Source organism: Ornithodoros turicata, chromosome 10, assembly GCF_037126465.1.
Source record: "Ornithodoros turicata isolate Travis chromosome 10, ASM3712646v1, whole genome shotgun sequence".
In the NCBI taxonomy this organism is placed as follows: Eukaryota; Metazoa; Arthropoda; class Arachnida; order Ixodida; family Argasidae; genus Ornithodoros; species Ornithodoros turicata.
The window spans coordinates 16,511,737-16,536,319 of NC_088210.1; the positions used below are offsets into that span (position 1 = coordinate 16,511,737).

Sequence of the window (24,583 nt, forward strand, 5' to 3'; positions counted from 1 at the left end):
TTTTGTAATTCGCCAGAAAGAGAAAATCTTTTGGATGGCTTTCTGGGCTCCCTAGCAGAAGGGCAGGCAGAAGAAGCAACCTACCTTGGTGAATTAGAATCCGAGGCGCACAACCACCGAAACGTCAAGATCGGACACCTCACTGACTCTATACTCTAATTCATCGTCAGTCGTAAATTCTGGATCATAACAAGCCTCACCATTGTCGCTCTCGAATAATCGCTGCAGTGTTTCATCACTGGTGAGACTCCTGCTTCTCCGCGATCATGTGTTCTTGTACAAAAAATGCGCTCCTGCGCAAATTGCCACCGCAAATACTGGATTACCACTGCCATCTGTCGTTAAAAGGACCAACTAGACGAGTGGAGCATTGACAGTGTCGCAATCTATTGGCATGCTTCTAAAACAAGTGCTTGTCGGGAAGCCGGCGGATGACCGTCTTCTTCCGCTTTGGCCCCCTTCACGGAGGCCGGTGGATCGCCGGCTTCGGAAGCGGATGGGTTAACCCGCTCGGTCATGCTGCTGCTCAAATCGGTAAACGGCTCCAGTTCAGTGTGCGGTCACACCCTGTATGTATCGTGTCAGTTTAACACGACACCAAGGTTCTTCTTACTGTGGTCATTGTCTATCATCAACCATCTGTCATCACCACCAACGGGAATTTTCATAAAGAGCTCGTACGTGGACGCAAGAATTACAAGTGCTAGCTTAAACTGCACCGTATTTATTTACATTAGACGCAAACCCATATGTTACAGGTCATGAGCAGCATAGACCCGACGCAGTTTTTCCCGCTTCTTGGTGTTGTGGTGTTTCTTCCACGGTTTGGAATTTCCAACTTCGGAAGAGCTTCCAGCCGTGCTCGGGACTTGAGCCGATGATGTTATACACGTTTTCCCTTTGGAGTGCACCTGAGATTCTCTCTGGGTACAAAAAATTAGAGCCACTTACCCCCCTTCACACACACTTTTGGAAAAACAGAAAACCCCAAAACAGAAGGGTTTAACTGTGTACAGTATACTGCACACTGTGTTGTGTCTAACCCAAACCGTACATAAGCTACTGTATACCACATATAATAGTATATGTTGTTGGGCTAGTTGGTTTATATCTAAGAAAACTGGTGACTTGGTTCCAAATACATAAACAAAGGTGATAGAATTTCTAGATTATAAAGTTTGTGACTGCATTATTAGTGACAGCACGGGGAAGCCTGTTGTTCTTTCTTGCTTATTTAAACATTTGACTGCAGCTGAATAAACATAGTTGAAAGTGAGCACCTGTCCTGTCCGGTTCTATGTGTTGTGTCGTAATACCATCACCAGTTTTGTTAGCTATACCAATGTATATAGTTTGTCCAATCTCTACAAGAGGAGACACTATCCTAGACTTATAGAAATTTCCATGAGTACAATTAATTGCCTTTTTTAGGCTACTTTTTCCACAAGTGCAAGTCACCCATTGCTTAATTATTGCCTTCATGAGGAAGCGTGGGAACAACAGACATGATGCCTCCCAGAATAATTCCAGTGCTATATCTTGTACCCAGCATATAATCTATACCCATTTCAACATTATTTCAGTGCATCACTTGGTGTACCACACTGACCAAATTCAAGCACCTTTTCTGAACTTTATTCTTATTACAAATGAGATTATTATCTATTGAAGCAGCACCCCCATCTCTCTTGAGAGAACAGGTGAGGGTACAATGATCCTCAATTTTCCTATGTTAACCGATACGATGGCTGATGAACCATGTTTTATTCCTCTTTTTGAGGAACAGCAAGCTGACCTTCATCTGGCTAATATTCCCTCTCTCATAATACACCTATCCCTCCTCTTTGTTGGGTGAAATGCTTTATTTTTATGCAACAAATATTTATATCTTACCTTTTTGAAGAAGTCCTTGTCAATGTCTCTGCTGGTAGTCTTCCTTGCCTGTGAAGGTGCACATGGTTACAAAAGAACCTGGATGACTTTATGAAACGAAGAACTGAAGCAATTAATGCTTTCATAATTATAAACAACATGTCGGCAGACAAAAACATGTCTCGAAATACTTACCCACTCTTTTCTTGGCTGCTGTGTGCCCGTCGTAGAGGCCTTTGTTCGACTGTCTGGGGGGTACACATGGTACTTGTCCTGAGGTACTCCAGGCGGTGCAGTACAGAAGACTAGCTTGCCATTCACAAAGTCCTTCAAGATGTACCGCGATGATCTAGGATTGTCCGGCACACCACTGGGTGTCATGTAGCCCCTCATGTCTGCGTGCAGTATGCATACGGCGTAATGTAGAGGCATAGTTTACCACAGGGGTTTAAAAAAAAAAAAAAGATAAAAATAATTTTTATATATATTCTTTATATATAAATGTATTTAAAAGTTATTTTTATCTATTTTTTATATAGTTATATATAAATATATATGTTTATATTTATATATAAATATATAGAGAAAAATATAGATATTTAAAATATTTTTAACATAAACAGATAAAAAAAACTGTGAGAGCAGCACTTACACTATTTTTGCAGGCGGGCCAGACTAAGTACTAGTCATGTAACTATTGAATGAGTAATTATCGTAACTTCAATTATTAGCTTTTTAACGATGTTTTCAAGAAAATGCGAGATAGCAAAATTGGAGGCAATAATTATTTGAATCCACCCTCTTTTTAAAAATCCTGAAATCAGCATGTACGTTGATATAAATCGCCAAATTTTGATATGCAAATGGCCGAAACCAGAACTACGCAAAACAGGGTGCATTTAGATAATGACTGGCTCCAATTCTGCTATCTTGCGTTTCCCTGAAAACATCTGATGAACAAGCTCATTAATGAATTTTAGGTAATTATTCATCCAGTAGGAGAGAGACCGTTCTACGTGCACGAGGGGAAAGGGAAAATGTGAAGGGCTGCGTGAAAGGCTGTCCTACTTGCATAGCATATACAGTGCAGAAGTATACACAGTGTCTGACTTTTATAGTTAATTCAATGAAGTAGCATGGTAGGTAAAAGTACTTACAGCCATAAGCATTCAGCAACTCCTCTGAATTTGGTGGCCTGTCCGGGTTTTCAGTCTCATGTGGAGGTGGTAGCATTATGCCATAGGTACACTCCAGGATGTGCCTTGGGATGAGACTGGCAACGTTCCGCTTTGTCAAGGAACCTCGGAAGCGGGGATGCTCTTAAGAGAACGCCCGACAAAAACATCTACTGTTGCCAATATTCTAGTCGTTTTGCCAAATCGAACATCCAGCGGCAACCTCGTATCACCAGCGTCACTAGCGATTCGAACTGCTGTTTGTGGTACTTCACGGGAGTAGACATCATCACTGCTCTTGAAGGGCTAGTTTGCTCTACAAAGCATCAATTCGTAGATCTTCGTTTTCTTAGGTAGCGGATTCCCTTATTTACTAAACAACTGCATCATATTTTGCTTACTTGAGTGGTATAATTTATTATCGGTATTACGAGTCATTAATGACTCATACGGTTCAATGACTGGCTTCTAATTAGAATCCACACGACTTGAAATTGTCATGAAGATAGACTTGTGTGTCATCAGCATTACAATGTTGCGATAACATGAGGGCATTCCTACGGCAACACACCATTTACACGTGACTTCAACTCCGTGAATAGTCTGTTTCTGCTACAGAACCCGGCAGGTCCCGCGGCAGAGAATAGGTGAGGAGGAGACGTGAGAGAGGGCGCCCACGCCTGACCGTCCTCGCGCTATATTCAAAGGAACGTCACAGTCCTCCCTGTGTGCCCTCGGCTTGCTGCCGGAAGTCGCAGAATAAGACAAAAGGATATAATATTTATGGGAGGGACATGATCCGTCATCCGGTCGATGGGCAAGATTCCGTTGACGATCATCTCTGCTTTGTTGCTCACAAAATTTGGGAAAACCAAACCGGGACAGTCGCAGAGACATAGCTCCTCATCCAGGTGTAGCGTCTGAAAAACCAACGGTTCAGCAGCCGCACGTTCACTTCTAGTAACTTCCTCATCACCTGAAAATGCTTGGTCTTTCCTGGTGTCGTCGACACGGACACCTTCTTGCTTTGCAGTAGCGCATTGATAGTCGAACTTTTGCCAACATTGGGATACCCGACCTAAGGAAGGGATTCTCATTTTTGGCATTCCCTTTGACAAATTGTAAAACACAATTTCAAAGAAAATTGAGACCATATCTTACTAATCCAATGACTGTCATTCCTTCTTTCACTTTTGGACCGGTGTGCACAGTTTTAAAAAGTTGTAACAATTCCTCCTTCGTGTGCAGATGACAAGTGTTTTTCAGTGGTCCTTCTGAAAATGTTGACCAGTAGTTACAACAACATGACATTGATCTACAATATCCATTAGTATACATGATTATCATGACTTACAGCATGAAACAACAACAACAAAAAAAAAAAAACTTTACTTCACGCTGATGATTGGGAGGTTTTATCCCAATTGTTTCCCTGAAATATGGATTACCAGTAATACAACATGAGCTGCAGCAGAAACACAGATCTTGAAGTAGGAAGCATCGCCTTGAGCATGAGGAGAACACAGTATACGGGAAGCTCACGAAAAACCAGTATACTTGTTCCTGTATACTTACTTACTCCTGCATACTTCGTTCTCCTCATGCTCAAGGTGATGACTCCTCGGCAAGGTTCCTCAGGTTTCCTCAGCATTGGCAAGGTTCCTGTTTTACCATGATTTCGAAACTTGCAGTAGAAATGCGCAAAATACTGCATACCTCCTGCATCTTTGGTGTGCAGGGGAGTATTACGAGCAGGACTGGGACAGGATTCATCACAGGTTTCGTACAAGCTCTCAGGCAGGCTTTCGTAGGAACTTTCGTCTGAACTCTCATCCGAACATTCATCATCTGTGCTCCCCATTTCGTCGTCTGCTTCGAGAGAACCCTACGCAGCAGATTAATGAGACCTGTTACCAGCAAAAGACACACATGCACAATATGGCCAACCGGTATATGAAAGCCAGATGACATACCTCTTTCGCTTCCTCGCTTTCCAGGAGTGCGGAAAAGAACACTGCATGTATGCCGATGGATGTCAGATATTCGGCCCATGCTTTTCTACAAAAAAACAAAACAAACGAAAAAAAAAAAAGCACATCAGGAATGCTTGTCAGTGAGCGTCGATGACAATAATAAAATGTTATATTGAAAACAAACTGTCGCACAAGGTACCAGGAATCAATTCCAAAAATAATTTCTGTGTCACACACTTTGATTTTATAAGGTATTACAGATGAACTTTTCAAACTGTTCAGACTTCTTACAACTCCCCCTCCGAAAGACTCAAATTGTAAAATGTTAAAATTTCTATGCAGCAGCTGCCAGCACACAAATTATGTTTTTATCACTTCTTGCGTACAGGTATTGGCGCCGAGAAGTTTGGAAGTCGCCCCCTGGTGTTCACTGAATGAACCAGGGGGATATTCTCGGGCAGTATTCGCACATTGCATTGCGTATCAAGGCATTGCACGTGTACGAGGTTGTCCAGCATTGATCTTTCCTGACAATGCATGACGAAAACGACCTATGTGTTCCAAGTAAGTCGCATTTTCATTCTAGTATGACAGTTTTTACTGTAAGTAATAGAAACGAAACCGAAACCAGGATCCCCACCAAGAGGCGGCACAGTGGCCTAGTGAGAGTCTCGACGCCAGTTCCGGAGTTGTATGAAAGGAGCAGAACTTTTTTTACACGTCACCCTAGTGAACGAAGAACAATTTTACGCACCTTTGTTCTCCCGTAAGTAAATCACACTTGTTCAGAAGAACCATGCTCTTCTTGTGGGGTCCTACTTCCGCAACATACCTCACGAGATCTTCACAATAAAAGAGGAGCGGATTTCTCGCATCCACAATTTGAACAACGACATCACTGCAGTACATCACATACGTAAGCTCTCGGGATAAAAGAGTGTCTGCGTCACTTTACCTCCTTTCCACGACTCTCCAAAGCTGCCTCCAGAACTCCAAATTTTTCTCGTACGGTGTTAGGATAATTCCTTCTGCATCCTGCAACCTGAAACAAGACATTATGCATGCTTAGACAACAGTGCTTGTGGCGTGTGATTTTCAAGATACGCTGGACCCGGCGTAATCTTACTCAGAAAGCTCTCGTCGCCAGTTTATGAACGCTTCTTTTTCGAGCGCATGCAGCTCCTCTGGTGTGGTAGTTTCATCCCAATGTGGTCTGCAAAAGTTAACATTAAATTAAGAAGTGACTTTTCAGACGAATGTCGGCACAGTTCTCCCTGAAGTCGGCCCGGGACGCATACTAACCCCTCCCCCCCCCCAACCTTCCGCTGTCCGCTAACACGAAATAAAAAATAAAAACATAATAATGAATAGATTATTCAAATCCAACCCCAGTGAACAACGGTCAATGCATACCTCCGTGGAACCTTTAGGAACTGCTTGTGTTTCTGGTGCAATATTTCGAGGTCTGCTTTCTCATTTTGCGACAATATGCCTGGCGTCGCATTACCTTGCACTACACGTACGTTGAGCTTTTCTAAGAGAAACAGAAGCGTAATAAATGGCCTGTGCTGTAAGAGTAGAAACGGGGCCAAGCACAGCTACCTGCTGTAAAGTCTGTTCCTGCCAGTTCCGCAGTTGCAAGGAATTCGTCCAGATCATTCTGCTCCGTAATACTCGTAACATTAGCTCTGCCCCAGTCGTATCCATCATTGAGTTCTGTAGTATGCAGAGAAGACTAGAAGAAAGATTGGTAGTACGTTTATGTAGCCTTAAAAGTTCTGACATCACAAAATTCATGTTCAACGATGAGGTAAAGATGGTAAAGATCTTGAATACCGCATTTTGAAACTTGTTTCCTTTTGCTTTAATTAAACTCCTGCCCAGCTGCGTCTTTCCTTTCTTTTTCGTCATAGTACGCACAGAAGAACTTTAAACTTACAACACCTTCAACACTTCTCCTGCGTACACATGGGACGCATGCGGTACACGTGATCATAAACCAGAACTAAAAACATGGAAAGTTGTTTTGGGTGTGGCGCTGCATACCGGTCCACAATTATCTCCAAGCACGACGACAATTTCCTGGTAGTCCAATAAAAAAGAAGACTCTCATGAAAGGTGTCCCTCGCTTTCCTCTTTGAGATAAAGCACGTAACGTCTGGAACGTTTACTTTCCTTGGCGTGATCCGCACTGACTAGGATTACACTCGTGAACCAGAAAGAAAAACCAAAACTAGCGCACTCTTGCAGAGCTTGTGGACGTGAGCGACTTGAGTATCAGGGAGAGATCTCCGCCACCGACAAAAGTCGCTGGCAAACGGATGTTGGTCAGCGAAGCTGCTCCGCTGTTCGTCAAAGTAATGGGGACGACCTCGTCATCGTCGCAGGAAAAGTCGTGGGAAAAACTTTGATTGTGAATCAGCGAGAGACGGTTTCGCGCTATGCGGGAGGCCAGCCTCCTCTTCAAATGTGTCGGGCATCTTTCACCCTTGTTTTCAAGCGCAAGATCTTTCTTTGACGTAGTGACTCCATCGTTGACGCCTAGCAGCTGATCGCAGTGTGATCAACGAGCTCGTATGGCTGATTCCCTATCTCTTTCGTCCCATGGGCTGTCGTTTAAATGAAAGTTTCGTCTAATTTCAAGCAAGGTTTCACAACGTTTTGTAAAGAAGCGCAGTCATGGCGACAATTTTGGAACGAGGCATAATAGGGTCATGGAGGTCCGCCGGCTGTTGCGAAACTCCTGCCCGGGCCCTGCAAAGCATCTTGCCTACCCGAAATGTGGCATACGCCAATTCTGGCGCCGAAGTCATCCCTCAAGCTAGGGATCCGTCTAGGACCGTTCAATCGTTTTACAACCAGTCTGCCATCGACATTGCAGCTGCGAAGGTAAGCATAAATTTGATTCTTTGTATACTTGCGTCATACACCTCTGGAAAGGGTAACGATGATGTGTTTTCATTTTTAATTTCACAACTTCCGTTCGTTCGAGTCCTGGCATCTTGACTGGTATTCGCTATTTTCTCTCCAGTGTAGGGTTCGTTTCGCGTGTTCGTTTGTTTCGCCTGATAGTGTACCGCGAAGTAGACTCATTAAAGGGTTGGAAGGCAGGTCAGGGGGGTTCAATGACCCAGATGATGCCCAGGTTTTCACGTGCACACAATGAGCACTGCCTGCAGCGTGCGGACGGCCGTGATTGAAGTGTGTCGCGTGGATGTTTACCACAGCTTTGCTTGATGATCGGACACAGTAGGGACGCCACCAACGTTCACGTGGAAAACTCGTCTTAACGGGGGTGGGGTCGTTAAAAACACGTTCAGCGTACAAATAACAATGCAGGTCGACGTTTTTGTGTGCATAATTGTTCATAATTTATGCGCATAATGCAACAAAGGCTGACGTTTTTGTGTGCATAACTGTGCATAATTTATGTGCGTAATGCATAAGCTGGAACAATGAAGCAAAAAAGTAGGCACAGTGAAACCTCTCCAGTACGGACACCCCTCCAGTACGGACACCCACAGGACCTGAATTCTTGTCCACCTGGGGAGCGTACGCCTAGGAGAGGTGACCGCAATGGGATGTTTCACCATAAACAGATTCCATTATTTCGTTTGTGTATGTGTGACATACCCATGGTGCAGTATCGAAATGACATCCGCAGCCCCAGGCATGCCACTGTGCTGGTCGCGACTATAGCTGAGGCGCGAAATGTTTCATACATCAGCACGACCCAGTCACTGGATAAGTATTTTGTGAGCGGAAATTTCCTCTCTGCATAAATTAGTATCTGTACAAGGAAAATACCGTGGTCCCTCGTTAATATGGACAACTCGAATTATGGACACCTTCCCATGACCACAACCTCTGGGAGAGTGCTGGAAGGTGACACGTCCTTCTTCTAGAATCCTCCGTTTGTCAATCAAGTAGGGGCGGAAGAGAGGTTAAGAGGATTCCTACGGGAAGCCGGGTCTGCGGACCCTGATGCGGAAGCAGAGGAGTTTCTCAGCATTGACGACGAAGCGGACATCGAAAAGGAGTCGACTGATGATGCAATTGTGGTGATGGTGGAGCAACCAGTATCCAACGAGGGGTCCTCAAACTGTTAGACGTTTACTGTGACAATACAGGCATTGCAAAGCCAGTTGTCAAAGCAGCAATGGCTCGGGAAGGGCTGCAGACAGTGCTGCAATTCTTCTTCGAAGACAACGGGGATGAGCCTTGAGCAATTAAAGTTACGGATATTCTATCGACTGTAAGAGGCACGCGATATGCGCACAAGCAGACGCTGATAACAGAGTTTTTTTTGTTTTTTTCACAATAAATGCTATCTGGTTCGATATTATGGACAAGTTTTGCATGAAAGTTGGACGAAAGTGTACGTGTTAAAACGAGGGCTGACTGTAGAATGGCAATTTCGAAATTTGTATCTGATAAGAGATGTCACCTGGAATGATGCAATCATTCCCATTAATTTCAGCCATCTGTACGTTTGACACCAACCACCATTTTGTATTCTGGGAAATCTCCAGACGGAAGCCACCTTCTGGTGAGTTCATCTGAATATTTTGCAACATGCAGCTCTTTGATCTGTGTGTCCTTATAATCAGTCCTTTTAATCTACAATGATGTATTCCACAGCGAAGTGCGCAATACCTCCACAAAGAGCTTCCGGTGCGCATTGCACATCGTATTGCTGGCTTTCGGAGCTTGCCATTCATTGTCGGCTGCAACCCCACTATTTTGGCTGTGGTAGGTTTTTGTTTATTGCTTTTGTTTTCGCTCTGAGAAAGAAGGTTCTGTTTTGACTTGTGGCTCTACGGCTCGGGTGTGTGTGTGTTGGGGGGGGGGGCACTGACCCTTTCCAGCAGAATTCGATAAATAGAATTGTGAAATGGGATACCTACTTAGCTATGACACTGAAATGTATGAGAACTGGACAGTACGGGCAATAAATGTTGAACGAAATGACGTGCCTATGGCAGCTGACATTTTCTTGATTTGAAGGAACATAAAAAAAAAGCATGCATAAAAAAAGAAAACAAGATAGACAGGAAAAATGACAAAAATGTTACGCCGAAGGCTATAATTCCCCTCTTTTGTACTTCCAGCACGAGCTCTACACCCGAACGTTCTACCTTTTGACAGACTTTCCACCAGTAAGTGCTCTGTGTACCTCTATGTAATGAGCTCTCCCAAAAGTAAGCGACGTGTAACATTTCAAAAAGTACATCTCAAAGTACACGTCTGTTTGGCAGCATCAGTGCTGTTTCGTGTGGATGATGTAAATGTAGAACACTGCATGCACGTGGTGTTCACTAACGGATCTTTAGATTGGTACCAAAGTGTTCCTTTTGACAGCGATTACACGCATTTGAACTTAGATGATGACTGTCTTTGCGAGACCGCACATATCAGACGACGACTGATGAATGTTGTGCCAATTCAGTTTCTTCCCCTCGGCAGATAACCGATTTTGAGGCGGAAAGCCGATATTCCGAAACTGTCCAACAAGTACTGGACGATCACAAGGACGTTGTGACTCAGCTGGCAGCAGGGTTCAAGGAATGTCGCAAGCATATCAAGGTGAGCTATTTATGGCATATCTCTCCCACACAGTTAGAAAGAGCCCAATAGATAAGATATGCTATGAAAGACTGTGGAGGAGCCCTAGATAGAGGGTGATTAAGAGATAAATAACAGCAATTAGTAGATGGAAGGAGTCAATGTCTCAAGGAGGCACACACTACTGAAGCGGATTGGATTGGGCTTGAACGGGTGAATTTGAATGGGAACCGGGCTCTGTTAGGCCTTTGCATTTTCGAGTTTTGTTTTTTGCAGTTTCTTTTCTTTTCTTTTTTTTGACAAGATGGGGATGTGTCTGTGTAAAAATGTGCTTTTATGTTAGAAGCTATAAAATGGTGAAATCTGGCAATATCATGTGAATTAGGAGCCTTTGGGTGGAAATGAAAGATGTGAAAACATGAAATGTGAACGCACGAGATGGCAAGGGGCAGCGCACTTTGCACTGCCCCTTGCCATCTCGTGTGTTCACATTTCATGTTTTCACATCTTTCATTTCCACCTAAAAGCTCCTAGTCCACATGACTCCTAGTCTTGGATTCACCCATGCTCGTATAAGTGGTTGAGTTTGCAAATTCGGGGTTAGAAATGAATTTTACCGGCTTTAACCCTAAAACACCAGGCTCTGGTTACAGTTCACTACCATATATCTCAGTTATTACACAGTGGTTACCTTTAGAGGAAATAATGCTTCCAGTGCCAGGATTACAAGAATAACATTTTGTAATGCAGCATGTGAGAACTTCTGTTACCCATATTTAGCACATTTCCCGAATATGTGAGCTGTTGTGATCTACATGTGTAGAAAAAAAAAAGTGTAACAAGATATGGTTCCCAACAATGTCTAACTTTTGTGTCAAATGTATAACATCTAATAACTTTTTACTGCATTCAGTAACAACTTTGCTTTACAAGTCAAACAGTACAAGTGGTAAGCCACGATGTGGTAGCTCAATGAATTGTTACGGCACTGAAAGCTTATCTGTATCGAGACCGCTGCTCATCGTGGCAACTTATACGCTAACAGCTGCTCACTCGAGGAAGCCAATGTCAGGGTTTCCTCACACCTATGATGCCAAATATAGCTGCTGCTGCAAATAGTGTGCGGTGAGAGCGCAAAGTTCAAACCCAAGGGGATTTTTTTTTTCTCACACTCAACAAGCTGTGTCTTGGGGCAAGTTGGCAGGATGCCGTTTGGGTTAGCATCAAATGAAAGAAAGGTGAAGCTGACAGCTCAAGTTTGTTGTGTCATTCCTGCATATTTCATGGTTTCTGCTCTGGTTTCTGCTCATAGGTTTTGAGGCAAAGGGCATCAATTGGTTGTGACATCTCTTATATACAGGGTGTTTATTTTTATCCTTTACAGATTTTTTTACAAAAAAAAAAAAAGCTATGAGAACAGCATAGATGTCGTTTTGCGGAGGAAGAGGATGTCCTCTTGAAGAAAGTATGCAGCTACACGATGACTAATTACCTAAAATTAACTAACTAATTAGGATATTTTGGGCAAAAGTGAGATAGCAGAATGAGAGACCGTCCTCGTTGAAAACCGTTACACGTTTTAAAAATCCTGAAACGCGCACTTGCGTTAAAATATCCATCACCAAATTTTTATATGCAAATGAGATTAAACCGAAAACGGTGCCTCAGGAGCACATCACCTTCGCCGACGGAGGCTTATCGGGACCACAAAGCGGTTTGCTTTGTATGTATTACTGCTGACGACAAATAAACAATCAATCAGTCAATATCTGGCCGGCACATCGGCACCTACTCCAATCATCTCTATGCTCCAAATCACATGGCCCTCTGACGTGAAACGAGCGATGTGCTCCCTGCATTCCTGGTCGCTGCGGTTTGGGTTTCGGCTCATTTGCACATAGAAATTTGGTGATGTATATTTTAACGCACATGCGTGTTTCAGGATTTTTTGAAAGTGTAATGACGAGGATAAAGCCTCGCATTCTGCTATCTCGCTTTTGCCCAAAATATCCTATTTAAAGAGTTCACTACTGAATTTTAGGCAGTTAATCATCTTATAGTTGCATACTTTCTCCGAGAGTATGTCTGCATGGCTGCGTAACTCAACTGCAAAAACGACATCTATGTTGTTCTCGTAGAGTTTTTTTATTAAAAAAATCTGCGCAGGATAAAAATAAACACCCTGTATGTCTGCCTCATGCAGTGATTCAGCTGTCTTTCATGTGCACGTGAAGGGACAATCTGATGAATGAAACAGCACGGTAAACTGACAAAATGGCGTAGATGCGGAGTAGCTGGTGTATGAACTCCATGATGTAAGAGCCCGAGTCTGGGCAGAGAGTGATATTAATTAGGAATATAAATTTATTAGGAGCAACTTATTTATTTACATATGGTAACGAGACTTTCGTGCAAGAGACTGCACTTCTTCAGGTTACAAAAATATGAACATGGTACATCTTTATGCAACCTGAAGAAGTGCAGTCTTGTGCACGAAAGTCTCAATGTGTAAATAAATAAGTTGCTCCTACCGTTTAATATCACTCTTTGATCTACTCATCACCGGCAACTGGACATCGCCTATTTTTCTGGGCACGGACTCGGGCTTTTGCATTATGGACCAGCATGGGAAGCACGTTGTCCCATGTGACCCAAACACGTCTGTGCGCATTTTCTTCCTTCGCGCACTTTCGTTTTCTTGTACAACATAACGTTGGCAAGCTCAGCGCCAGGATTGTAGCATTGTAAGCTGTAGGAAGCTTTCACTCTCTTCCACAGCGGTCATGTTGCTTCCTAAAAAGGAAAGAGTGTGACATTGGTGCGAGCACCTTATTGGGTGCATTTGCAGTGAACATGGCATCCTGTTTATTCTTCTTCCCCAGTTGTCTTGTTTTCGCTGACATTGCTGCAATTTTTTTAAATGACTCCGCATATGTATGTTGCACACCTAAGCTAGGATATGGGCCAGGTTTGGAAGGGTGCCAAGCACTTACGCTATCAGACTTCGGGGCTGCAAGTTAGGAGATAAGGTATCTGACTCTTCAGCAAACACAAGGCCAAGTTCGCTGTGCGATACTTGCTATATTTATGACAGTGCATTGTGCAGAGGAGCCCATTGCAGTATCTTGGCAGCATGCCTAACACATGCTCAAGTGTCATTTGGATAGGTATTTACAAGGGATGTCACTTCTCTGATCATTGCATCAGACGCTGTATGCATGTGTAGTGACTAGACATAGACTAGACATACGAGAGGATAGAGAGGTATCAAGCGAGCTGGTGTTACAGATCCATAACTTAAAAACCCGAGACTGAGGGACAAAAAACGACAACACACGTTCGGTAATTGGACTACTGAACTTTTTTGCCCCTTGGGTATAAGGTTGGTTTCGGAGGTTCATTAAAGATTATGTGACTGCAGTTGAATTATGTTTTATGTCAGGGATTTTTAAGCTGAGTTCGCATGTAATGTTTGCAATTTACCTTTGTGTTGGGCATCCAGCACTTCTTGATGCTGCATTTACTGTTTTGTTGTGATTTTTTTGTGTGTGTTTGTATTGAGGAATCTAGGCATTTATGTGATACAATAATGTTTTTTTTTTAAATACAAGTTTTCTCTCCTTGTCTTTCTGCTGTCATCCTAATGCTGCACAAAGAGAGGATCTGTGATGGCATCCTCAAGCATTGCTACAGATTTTTTTTATATCCACAATTATCGAAGGGACCTAAATGAAGCACTTTTACTATGTTTTGCAGCAGGAGGAACTGGTAAAGACATTTCTGGATCGCACACTAACTTCACGCTTGGGTATGCGGATGCTTGCGGAACATCATATTGCTCTGCGGAAAGATCGTGTAAGCATCATGTGTGTTGTAATGGCATGTCTTTCGAGCATGAATGGTTGAATAATTTGCAGATTATTCAAATTATTATTATAATTTGCAATCAAAAAGTACCTCACTCAAAAACAATGATCATGAGCGATGCCACAGTTGTCTTTCTACGGGTCTTACGATTAGTACAGAGTACGGAATTTGAATAACTGAAATCCTGTCCACACTGCCATATTACTGCCGTCCTCATCATGTTTTCTTACCTGCCACCTTGAGGTCAGCGAGTTGGGCATGTGAATTAAAGAGAAGTCTTGTTATCTTCCCTGTTGGCTTGCAGCCGCAGCATGTGGGAATAATCAACACGCAGATGCGGCCTAAGGACGTCATCGAAAAGTGGGCGGAGTTTGTGAGGCAAGTCCGCTGTGTTACTGTCGTGGTGTCAAGAGGTCATTGAACTTAATGCAAATCAGAAGAAGAAAATAGCTCAATCCAACTGAAGAGGGTATTGATCCTGAGAAGGAAAAAAAAACTGAAGCATCTAAAAGTAATTTTATCTAATCTATTCTATTAATTAATTAATTTAATTAAATAATTTAATTAATTAATGTTATCTATCTAATCTATTTATCCAATCTAAAGTACGTGCCGAGCCTGTGCTTGTGATGAAGTGCAGACTCTGCACGAGAGTTTGTGCAGAATTTTTCTGAGAATTATTCTCTATTCACTGTGTTTTTGTCATTTCTGAAAGGTTGTTGAATCAGGATAGAAAATTCTAAGCGTAGGAAGAGGTAGGAATGTTTCTGTATACAGGGGTTTTTCATATAACATGGAAAAACTTTGTATGAAAAAATTACTAAATCTAAACATTATGAGTTCAGTGCTATTCATCTTGCGGATTTTGCCATTACTTCTGGGCACTTTTACCAAATTTAATTCGTGCAGAATTTTCCCAGTTGATCTCTGAAATTTGCCAAGTCAACCCCACGTTTTTATTTACAAAAGCGGAAAACTCACGTCAAATCTCCCCAGTGGCATTACAAAGTACATAACGGTCACCCGCCCCTTCCTGTTTCCTTCTCGCTCTTCTTATAGATGGCTTTGCATTGCAACCATGCTGAAGTTATCAGCAGAAGCTTCGAAAGGGAAAAGTGAAAAGGGAAGCGGCTAGCAATTTGTGCCCCTCGAATTTCGCAATTTTGTTCCGGCTATTACCATTGTAGTAGTGAATGCACTTTGCAATAGAGTAGGGTAAACCCTGCATGCACTTTCAGTTTCCGTTAAAAAAAAACAGAAAAACGTGAGGTTGACTTGGCAAATTTCAGAGTTCAATTGGAAAAATTCAATTTCTCACAAATTAAATTTGGTAAATGTGCTCACAAGTGGTGGTAAAATCTCTCCCCCGAGATAAATAGCGTCGACCCTGTAATGTATCGTTACTATCGTTTTTTTAATGTAAGGTGAAACACCCCATATAGGGCTTCTATTTAACAAAGCTTTCCCGTCTCAACTTGGCTTTTGGCTCCCTCAGTAGTTAGCAGACGTGCATGAATCGAGCCCAAATTGTCTAAAAGCCGGATTCAACTCGGAAGAAATGTGCAGTGTCAAATTTAAACCATGTAGTGTAAATTTAACTATTTATGTGTCACAACTGAAAAAAATATAGAAATATATTTGAGATACTTGGGATTGAAAACAGCCGAATTCCTAGTGTATGCGCAAAGCCTGACCAGCAATGCTTCTGGTTTAATTGTTGGACGGGTCCGTGTTCCTAATGTCTCGATGCTCTATGTTGTGCACTGTAGCTGTAGCTCTTTGTATATACAAATGCACTTACGTTATTTGTTCACCTTGTATGCACTTATACTCGTATTACTTTCAAAATATCTCCAAGATGAGCCTTGGAGTAGTGTCCCATGTATGCTAGCCTGCTAAATGAGGGGCAGAAAGGCCTAGTCCTTTGTGTCTTAATCCTCGTAATGTCTTAATCTTAATCTCATCAAACTGGTGCTCTTTAGGCAAGTCAGTCTGCATAAATATGGCAAAGCTCCAGCAGTCCGTTACAATGGCCACGTGAACTGCAGCTTCCCGTATATTCAGCTGCCTCTGGACTACATCATTCCGGAGCTGCTCAAGAATGCATTCAGGTAGGAAAAGCTTCATGGGTGTTGCTGAAGTTTGTCAGTATTGCATAGCCATGTAACGGAAAAGCTACAGGCATTTGTGGTGTTTCTCTACTACTGTACAACCCTTAATATTTGTGAGCTCTAATTTTTGGCTGTTACACAAATAAAAAAAAAGCCCAGATTTTAAGGGCATGCAGAAATCTTGAACACGAATTGACGCTCCGAGAACCACGGTGTGGCTGCAAACATTATTTCCACAGTTGGTTGTACAGGTTACTAGCACACATTTAAACTGCCTTGCAGCTCAGCGATGTGAAATGCGGTTTTTATCAAATGTCGTATGGGCAATCTCTGGCTCATCACAAAGTAACCCAGTCAGGCCACAAATTTTAGCATGCAAATAATACTATTATATTAAATAGTACTATTATTTACGGCAAAAATTTAGCAGCACAGTTGCAGGTGTTCTGGTTCTATGCACGAAAACTGAACACTTCTTTCATCCGCGAATTCAGACTGATGAGTAATTTAGACAATCCTGTGGCTCATGGAAGCCCAAGAAGGTAGGGCAAGTAAAATTTGACTGGTCACTGTCAAATTCCTTTTTCGTGGTAATGACCAGGCATAGAATAAGATGAATTTTTTATCTGTTTCTTAGGAGGGGCAGTGAACGGTGACCAGTGTCGCGCATATTTTTGAGATGTCGATACACTGGATGTTATATATACTCTATTTTTTTAATTAATTAATTTTAATTACTTTGCAGAGCAACAGTCGAGTACCACAATGATTCTCCAGAGTCCAGCCTTCCTCCAGTCACCATCACTGTCGCAAACAATGACGTGGATTTCATAATTAGGTAACTTCGATAAACGTTGGGATGGTATTACTTTCTCTCTCTCTCTCTTGATCTCTGTTTGCTCAGATGGCAACGTAACTTTTCAGAATATCCGACCGTGGAGGGGGCATCAGTCACGAACATTTGGGTCAGATAACGCAGTACCACTTCTCAACAGCTGGCTATCACGAGGGACAATACGATGGCGGTCTTCTGGGTAACATGATGAGCCAACCCACTGAAGGGCCTGGCGGAGGACCCATGCACGGGTACGAGTTTCCATAGGGGCTGTGAGAGGCGTTTAAATCTTAGCTAGTACTAAAAAGACTATGTGACTCTGTTGACGAAGCCTGTTCACGTGTCGGGAAAGACCAAGGTTGCCAGATCAGCGACAATGCCTAGCATATCTGTGTTACGCCACATTCAGGACATACACACAGTAGACGTATTTTTACTTGTACGCACCAGTTGTCAAATTGGTTGTCTGCGAGGACATTTGCAAGGACCCGACTGTGATTGCAAGTCATCGACTTTTTTCGTAATGAATGCGATGGTCCATTAGGGCTTTTGTTGGCAGGTGCTTCTGTTTGACTACTAGAAGATACTACAGGTTTTCCCGCCCACATTAATCCAATTGCCATATTTTTAATCTGTGTTCCGTACGAAATAATACGGATGCCAAAATTTTAATTCGGGTGCTACACAAATAATCAACGTGCAAATATAAAATAATTCAGGCACCATATGAATTAATCCAAGTCCAAAAATTTGAATTCATGTACCATATGAATTAATCAGAGTGCTTTTCAGTGTAATCCAGTGACTACAAAAATTAATCGCTAAGGTGTTTAACTCTGACTCCGATCGGCATAGGTAACTTCATATTCTGGAAAATTAATCGGGGCTTCTTATAATCTGTGTGAAAGTCTCACATTCTCCCTATGCCTCCCTCCTGCGCACCCTTTTTTGTACTTTGGTTAGTCTGTGTGGTACGTGGACTAAAATTTTGGCACCAGGATTATTTCATGTGGCACACAGATTAAAAATTTGGAAATCGGATTTCCATTGGAATTTGGATTGGGTTTTTTTTTAATCGGTTTCCGAACTCCCCAGGAACGGTGACACGTTTGCTTTTCTCGTGTGCTTTACGGCCACCACGTGTCACTTTTTACAGTTTTGGCTTCGGTCTGCCGACATCGCTGGCATACGCCGAGTACCTCGGAGGAAGCCTCACCATAGAGACTCTCCAGGGCATCGGAACAGACGTTTACCTTCGCCTGCGCCACATCGACGGAAAGTACGAGAGCTTCCGCATCTAGGCCAGGGGTGTGCAGCACTCTGACGTTTGGAGGTTCTTGAATATACATATGTTAGTCCTATTTTTGTTACAGGGCGCAAAAAAAAAAAAACATTTCAAATATACTATCATCCATTTTTCTTTGCTCCTTCGGGGATTCTTCTCTCAAATGACGGACAAGCCTAAGGATAGAGCTTGATCTGCCACACAAACTCTATCATTTCTTTTTTTTTTGTTGTTTCGTACGTCCTAGCCTCTTCGAGGTCACGTACATGTGCACCATGTGCTCCGCAGTTACATCATGAGTAGCGTAATGACACAGGTGTTAGCTTAATGTAACGACAATGTGAATGGAGGTGAGTGCGTGACATAGCGTATTAAATATGGATTTGGAAATGAAGTGACCTAAGCATGAGATACATGCGACACATTTTGTAGCTAGTCAGGCACAGACTGCTCTATCTTCTGCTTGTCTATATGTATCGAAGGGTCTGGGACAGCGCTAACTGGGCGCCGCTACACTGGGCATGAAAGGATTGCCATTGGGTTTCTTTCACTTTTCTTCCTTTCTTTTTTTTTTGAGTGCACACACAGGGTGGTCACGGCCTGCACAAGAAATCTCAAATTATTAATGCAGGCAGGACGTTGAATATATTTTCTGTTGTGTTAATAATTTGTGCGCTTCAATAGTGTTATGTCAATATTTTTGCATGCAGCTTATGTTGATAAGTAATTTGTCACAAAGTTTGGGCAAACACGTTTCTTCTAGTTCATTGTCGTGACTCATCAGGAGGGCGGAATCTTGAGTTTTGTGACGCGACTGACATGTTCACGAAGATGCTGCTAGAGTGTCCTCTTTGTAGTACGGGGTAGAAGATAACGCTTGAACTCTAAAGTTAGATGCCTTTTCCAGGTGGAAACGGGAGTGGTATGTGCACAATGTGCACTTTTTCTACACATGTTAGGTTTTAACTCAATACTGCCTTGTATTGTCGTGGTGATGCGTTGTGAATGTTCACGAGAACAAATGCAGTGTGTTCGAATTTAGAATCATATGTGACTGCTACGTGTAAATACTGACTGCAGTAATGAAATTGTAATAAATTTGTTTTAGAATGAAGGTGGTTTGCCAAGTTTTGTGTAATGCTGCGTATGACATAAGCCAAATTTTTTCGCTACTTCATTCATGGAGCAGTCTAACAGGGTCCACCATGCACTATATTTTTGCTGTGCAATTTATCGTCACTGCACGTTCACTTTCTTAATTTATATAGAAAAACTTAATGAAGTGGGTTATATTGAATTTTCAACAAACGCCATTTTTCAAAAATTCCATGAAAAAGCAGCCATGAGCCGACATTCCCTCTTTCCCTCAAAAAGGAGACACCATCGCAATGAGGGTTGAGAAAAGGAATGCCGCGGACGGTTGTTCTCCTCAGAGCGCGGCCGTCTCACGCCTCCGCTTAGGGAGTGACGTCACGACGCCGGAGCCTCTACGGCTGCGGAAATTTTTCGGACGAAAAAATTAGCCAAGTAGATTGTCGGCAACATATAGTGGTATCGGTTTCAGAGATGGGTTTCCGGATACAACCGCCTCTTTAAAGGAGCACTGAGGTGACTCCCAAATTTTTTTTTTTTTTTCGCTACAGCGTGTTCTGCAACGAATAAAATGAGCTCCTGCGAAAGAACGATGCGAGTAGGTGACCTCCAGAGCGAGCGCGAGGCCTCTGTTCCGCGCACCTCTCGTGAAAAGAGCTAGTGATGGAAGTGCTGCGCCAATCAAGGCGTCCTGCGCCGTAGAGGGTGTTTGTGCTGCATTTGCGCCAAAGTTGCGCCAAAGTGCGGAGCAGGCGACTACTTCGCAGCCCACGGAGGTCGCACGTGTCACGAGAAAATGAAACCCGAAGCAAACTAGGCGAACCAGCGTTTGGCAAAATTGAAACGTGTCGTAGCGACTTACTAGCCTGCTAATCGGCCGATGCCAGCTATGCCTGGCCTAGCCAAGTGAGGCAGTCTCGGGACGAATCACGTGCACGACCTACTCTATACTAGTATAGTAGTAGGTCATGATCACGTGCACCGTAACGTTACGGGTCCAACGATTGTGCTGTTCGTCTTGTGTTATCTTTTGTGTTTTCCCGGAGCTCAGGGACTTGCTACCAACGTCAAGTATACACCAACTAGCTTGGAGTTTGCTTCTATGTTCATCGCTACCCAAGCTGAGAGGCACGAGGTGATCCCCACGTTAAGACCGCTTTTCGATTCCTAAGGGTAGCTCGGCGTGTCTCTAAAGATAGCATTTCGATCTGTTGCTGTCGGTCACTGTAACATCCTTGTTGTCCTTTGAGGATCGCTTGGCTCTGAGACAACGAAACACATTGCGTTGTGGCGAAACACATTGCGTTCACGCCCGCTATGCACGACTCCTCGGAAGCAGGTTAGGCTTGTGGTACCTCGATCTCGCGCCTCTAAACTGAGGGGAAAATTTCCCAAGACACATGAAACTGAAATTAACGTGGAAAGCGGTCATTCCACAGTGTAAATTAGTAGCCATACACGACCGGTGCCCTCCGAAGGCAGATCGCGAAGCTGCGCCATACTGCGCCATGCTGCGCCAAAACTTGATTTTTCCTGCGCCAGAGCGCTTCGAGGCACTTCCATCACCGAAAGGGCGCATCGCAAAACGAGGAGACGTCGTGACGTACTATATGATCCCGGACCACGTGACTCGTGACATACAACGGCACAGCTCGAACACCACCACCTAAATGGCCTTGGTTCAGACATGTGTAAGCGACGCGTGAGCCCAGAAGAAAGAAAGAAAGAAAAAAACCGGGACCATTGACGTCACGCGAGAATCGTGTCAGCCGTCCGCGGCCGCTGTCTCCGACAGCTTGACAGATGCGGCAGGGTTTCGCTTCGAGCCACGATAAATGTAACATATTTCATTGTCACATTTATGATTGCTCAAAAACATGCTTAAGTAATCGAGCAGTCTACCGGGAGCAACGATGCAAATGGATTTCCGCATATAACGCTATCTAATCACAGCGTAATTTATAGGCTCTGAAAAATCATCCTTCTGCGGAACGCCGACGGACCGATCTGCTGCCGTGACGTAGTGTGACGTAGAAAAAAAATAATATTTCGCGACCTTACATCGGCGACACAACTATGACGTGGAAAGCACAGCATGACGTGGGAGCAGTGTTGCGAGCACTTTCGTCAGATCCCGCCGCGTCATCGTCCTGTCCGCCTCCGGGTCTACGCCAGAGGGAATCGCCACTACCGTGGCTTACTACGACATAGTATTCAGTGACTTTTCTCGCCTCCCCTTTCCACACACATAAACTAGTGACGATGTACCCCTTCCTCTTGTTTCCGGTGCACCCATTACAGGGGTGCCTGTGTTACTTCAGTTTTAGACACATGTCAACAGTGATACATGAAGCTGCTACACCGTAACTGTAAAAGTACTGTAAAGCAGTAGAGCTGCAATATAAGAAAATTTATCTATTCGATAGCCTGAGCCCATCACAATTTTGGGCTCCTAGTTTTCTTATTGACTTTGTTTTTCTTATGCGCGTCGTATCTTAGCGGCTCTCCAGGCAATCACCCTTGTGTGCGCCAAAAACAAACCCACCTGGGAAGCACATTAAAGGACCAAAACCGTTCTCGGAGTGCTCGAAGTGAGGCCGACGAGTTCGCGCGGTGTCCCCACTCCTGTCGTCCACATCCACCCCCAGCAGACATCCACATCCGCAGCCCACATCCAGCAGGCGCATATGATTCTCAGATCATCCCGTTTTCATCTCACAGGCCTCATTGGGATGAGCAGATCCATGCGTCGTCCCCGGATCTCTGGGAGCGAGCAGTAAATCGCATCATACTCATCCCTGTGCGAACTGCCTGCTAGCACAAGTACGCAGACGCCGCGAACACTCCGCGCCTCCAACTGCGCTTGCGCAGGACGCAATTGCGACTGCATTTCGTAACATTACTATGTGGTCCACGATCCTTACTGTAGCGGAGTCCCAGATAACAAGACGTTTAATCAAGTTTCCAGAACGGCTCTAGTTTCCAAATGACGGCATTCGGGATTAATCGGCTGTCACGTGCCCTAGCATATAGCTGCATGTCTTCAGCTTCTTCAGCTGACGCCACTACATCCCTCCCGTCCGAACCGAGGACGACGATCCTTGACAGGGTACCTTCAGGGCTGAGGCACGTTTACGGAATGAGCATCACCGTCAAGGGCGGAATTGTCAGGAAGCACACCGTCGAGTGATGTACCGAAGTCTAGTAGATCCGGCAGGCGGCTCTTGATATCATCCGCATGCACCCTGTGCTCCCTCTTGTCCACTGTGGTAAAAACATAGGTTGGGATATAACCCATAACAAGCGGATGACAGTGTCCCGAAGCCAGTGATTCCTTCGTCACGATCAGCAAAGCTTCGGCCCCTGGTGCGGGAATCGTAATTACGCTTTTGCCGATCCCTCGCTGTATAGTTGAAGTATTCGGATGGTTTGGGCAAAGGAGGTCAGTTTCTGTGAGGAAGTGTCTTTTGTTGAGCAGCTCGTGTTGCGGCTGTCCCGTTGTGGCGCGCGGTGTTTTCCCTTAATTACTTCAGCAAGAAGCGGTTAACTCCTGTTGCCTGGTTTCTCCCTTCTTTCTGCCGACGAAGAAACTGCTTAAACGAGCGTACAAGATTATCTGCTGGCCCGTTAGATTTGGAGTGATAAGGTGGCGTTAGGATATGCTTGATGCCACGGCGGTTCAAGAATCCTGTGAAAACGGATGAGGTAAACTGCGGACCGTTGTCGGTGACGAGTTGCACCGGAAGTTCCTGGGCAGCGAAGATATCACTGAGTGTTTCCATGGTAGCAGTAGATTTGGTCGACGTCCGCCTCGGGCCACTTGCTGTAGGCGTCGACTACCACGAGATAGGTTTTCCCGTCGAAGTCCGCGAGATCGGCGTGTATCCGGTGTAATCAGCCGTGTTGGAACTTCCCACTGATGCAGAGGAACTGGCACCTGGTGATCTGCTGAAGCGGCACACGCTCCACATGAGCGACAAGCCTGTCAATATGCTTGTCCATTCCCGGCCACCATACATATGATCACGCCAACATCTTCATATTGGTCTGGCCGATATGACCATCATGTAGGAGTCTCAGGACAACGTCGCGCTGCTGGGAAGGAGCTGTCATTCCTTCCCGCTTGATGGAGGGAGGCGAAAGGGAGCCGGTCCTTCATATTTGGAGAAGGGCCCCTTGATAACGCGGTCCGCCCCTGGGTGGGCCGTGTCTTCGAACGCGTTCTCAACAACAAGGTCGTCGGGGCAGTACCGCTTGCGGTGCTGTTCCGGGAAGATCTTTTCTTGATCTTCCGTGGAGCGGTGGAGGGGCCCAAATGGGAGTTGGTCCCTCATATACCGGATAGGGGCCCTTTGGTAACGCGGTCCGCCCCGGGTGGGCCGTGTCTTTGAACGGCGCGGCCGATAACAATAACAACATAATTTTTAATTTCGCCCTTCAGCTGCACCTCTGAACGTGCGGCCTATAAAGCGGTCGTTGGGGCAGTGTCGCTTGCGGTACTGTGTCCGGTAAATAATTTTTCTTTCGCCCTTCAACTCCGCGTAAGTGGTGGGGGGAGGCAAAGGGGAGCCGGAGGTCCTTCATATACTGGAGGAAGGCCCAGCAGCGCATGGGCATAAGCAGGTGTTAAAAGTGTCCATTGCGCAGTGCTCGTCAAGTCCTACGGTAAAACTACATTGCACGCGCATAACACTGTGCCTAAACAAAAGAAGTCGGCTGCGTAGTCATCACGAGCTGCAAGCCAGTCGGGAAAATTTATCATTGTCGCTTGACAAATTGGGGGTTATTTCGTACAAGACGTCGCCCCG

General features: G+C 44.3%; 2 protein-coding genes across 3 annotated transcripts; one reads left to right on the forward strand and one right to left on the reverse strand.

Annotated features, from left to right (window-relative positions):
- Positions 1–704: 704 nt before the first annotated feature.
- Positions 705–7,023, reverse strand: LOC135370699 (large subunit GTPase 1 homolog). Its single transcript, XM_064604497.1, has 15 exons — positions 6,857–7,023; positions 6,623–6,755; positions 6,434–6,554; positions 6,147–6,233; positions 5,976–6,062; positions 5,775–5,918; positions 5,021–5,105; positions 4,764–4,932; positions 4,209–4,321; positions 4,024–4,125; positions 3,824–3,967; positions 3,030–3,153; positions 2,068–2,267; positions 1,894–1,941; positions 705–923 (listed from the first exon to the last, which is right to left on the reverse strand). The coding sequence occupies exons 1-15, from the start codon at positions 6,929–6,931 to the stop codon at positions 753–755; spliced, it is 1,803 nt and encodes a 600-aa protein (XP_064460567.1). The 5' UTR covers positions 6,932–7,023; the 3' UTR covers positions 705–752.
- Positions 7,024–7,305: 282 nt separating this feature from the next.
- Positions 7,306–19,797, forward strand: LOC135370700 (branched-chain alpha-ketoacid dehydrogenase kinase-like). Of its 2 annotated transcripts, none has more exons than XM_064604500.1 (11): positions 7,306–7,909; positions 9,501–9,569; positions 9,662–9,772; positions 10,132–10,179; positions 10,487–10,606; positions 14,345–14,440; positions 14,757–14,830; positions 16,435–16,563; positions 17,309–17,401; positions 17,488–17,649; positions 18,555–19,797. In XM_064604500.1, the coding sequence occupies exons 1-11, from the start codon at positions 7,700–7,702 to the stop codon at positions 18,697–18,699; spliced, it is 1,257 nt and encodes a 418-aa protein (XP_064460570.1). In that variant the 5' UTR covers positions 7,306–7,699; the 3' UTR covers positions 18,700–19,797. The 2 variants fall into 2 exon arrangements, with proteins under 2 accessions (XP_064460570.1, XP_064460568.1); XM_064604498.1 differs by having other exon boundaries at positions 7,307–7,909; positions 14,342–14,440.
- The last annotated feature ends 4,786 nt before the right edge of the window (positions 19,798–24,583 follow it).

Bases quoted from the DNA above. Each gene is read 5' to 3' on its own strand.
- LOC135370699 (XM_064604497.1), bottom strand. From the start codon at position 6,931: ATGACGAAAAAGAAAGGAAAGACGCAGCTGGGCAGGAGTTTAATTAAA. The intron at 5,919-5,975 runs GTAAAGTGACGC...GATGTACTGCAG, and splicing joins TGGAGAGTCGTGGAAAGGAG to TGATGTCGTTGTTCAAATTG. The intron at 4,933-5,020 runs GTATGTCATCTG...TCTGCTGCGTAG, and splicing joins AAAGCGAGGAAGCGAAAGAG to GGTTCTCTCGAAGCAGACGA.
- LOC135370700 (XM_064604498.1), top strand. From the start codon at position 7,700: ATGGCGACAATTTTGGAACGAGGCATAATAGGGTCATGGAGGTCCGCC. The intron at 10,180-10,486 runs GTAAGTGCTCTG...TCCCCTCGGCAG, and splicing joins TTTTGACAGACTTTCCACCA to ATAACCGATTTTGAGGCGGA. The intron at 17,402-17,487 runs GTAACTTCGATA...GTAACTTTTCAG, and splicing joins GACGTGGATTTCATAATTAG to AATATCCGACCGTGGAGGGG.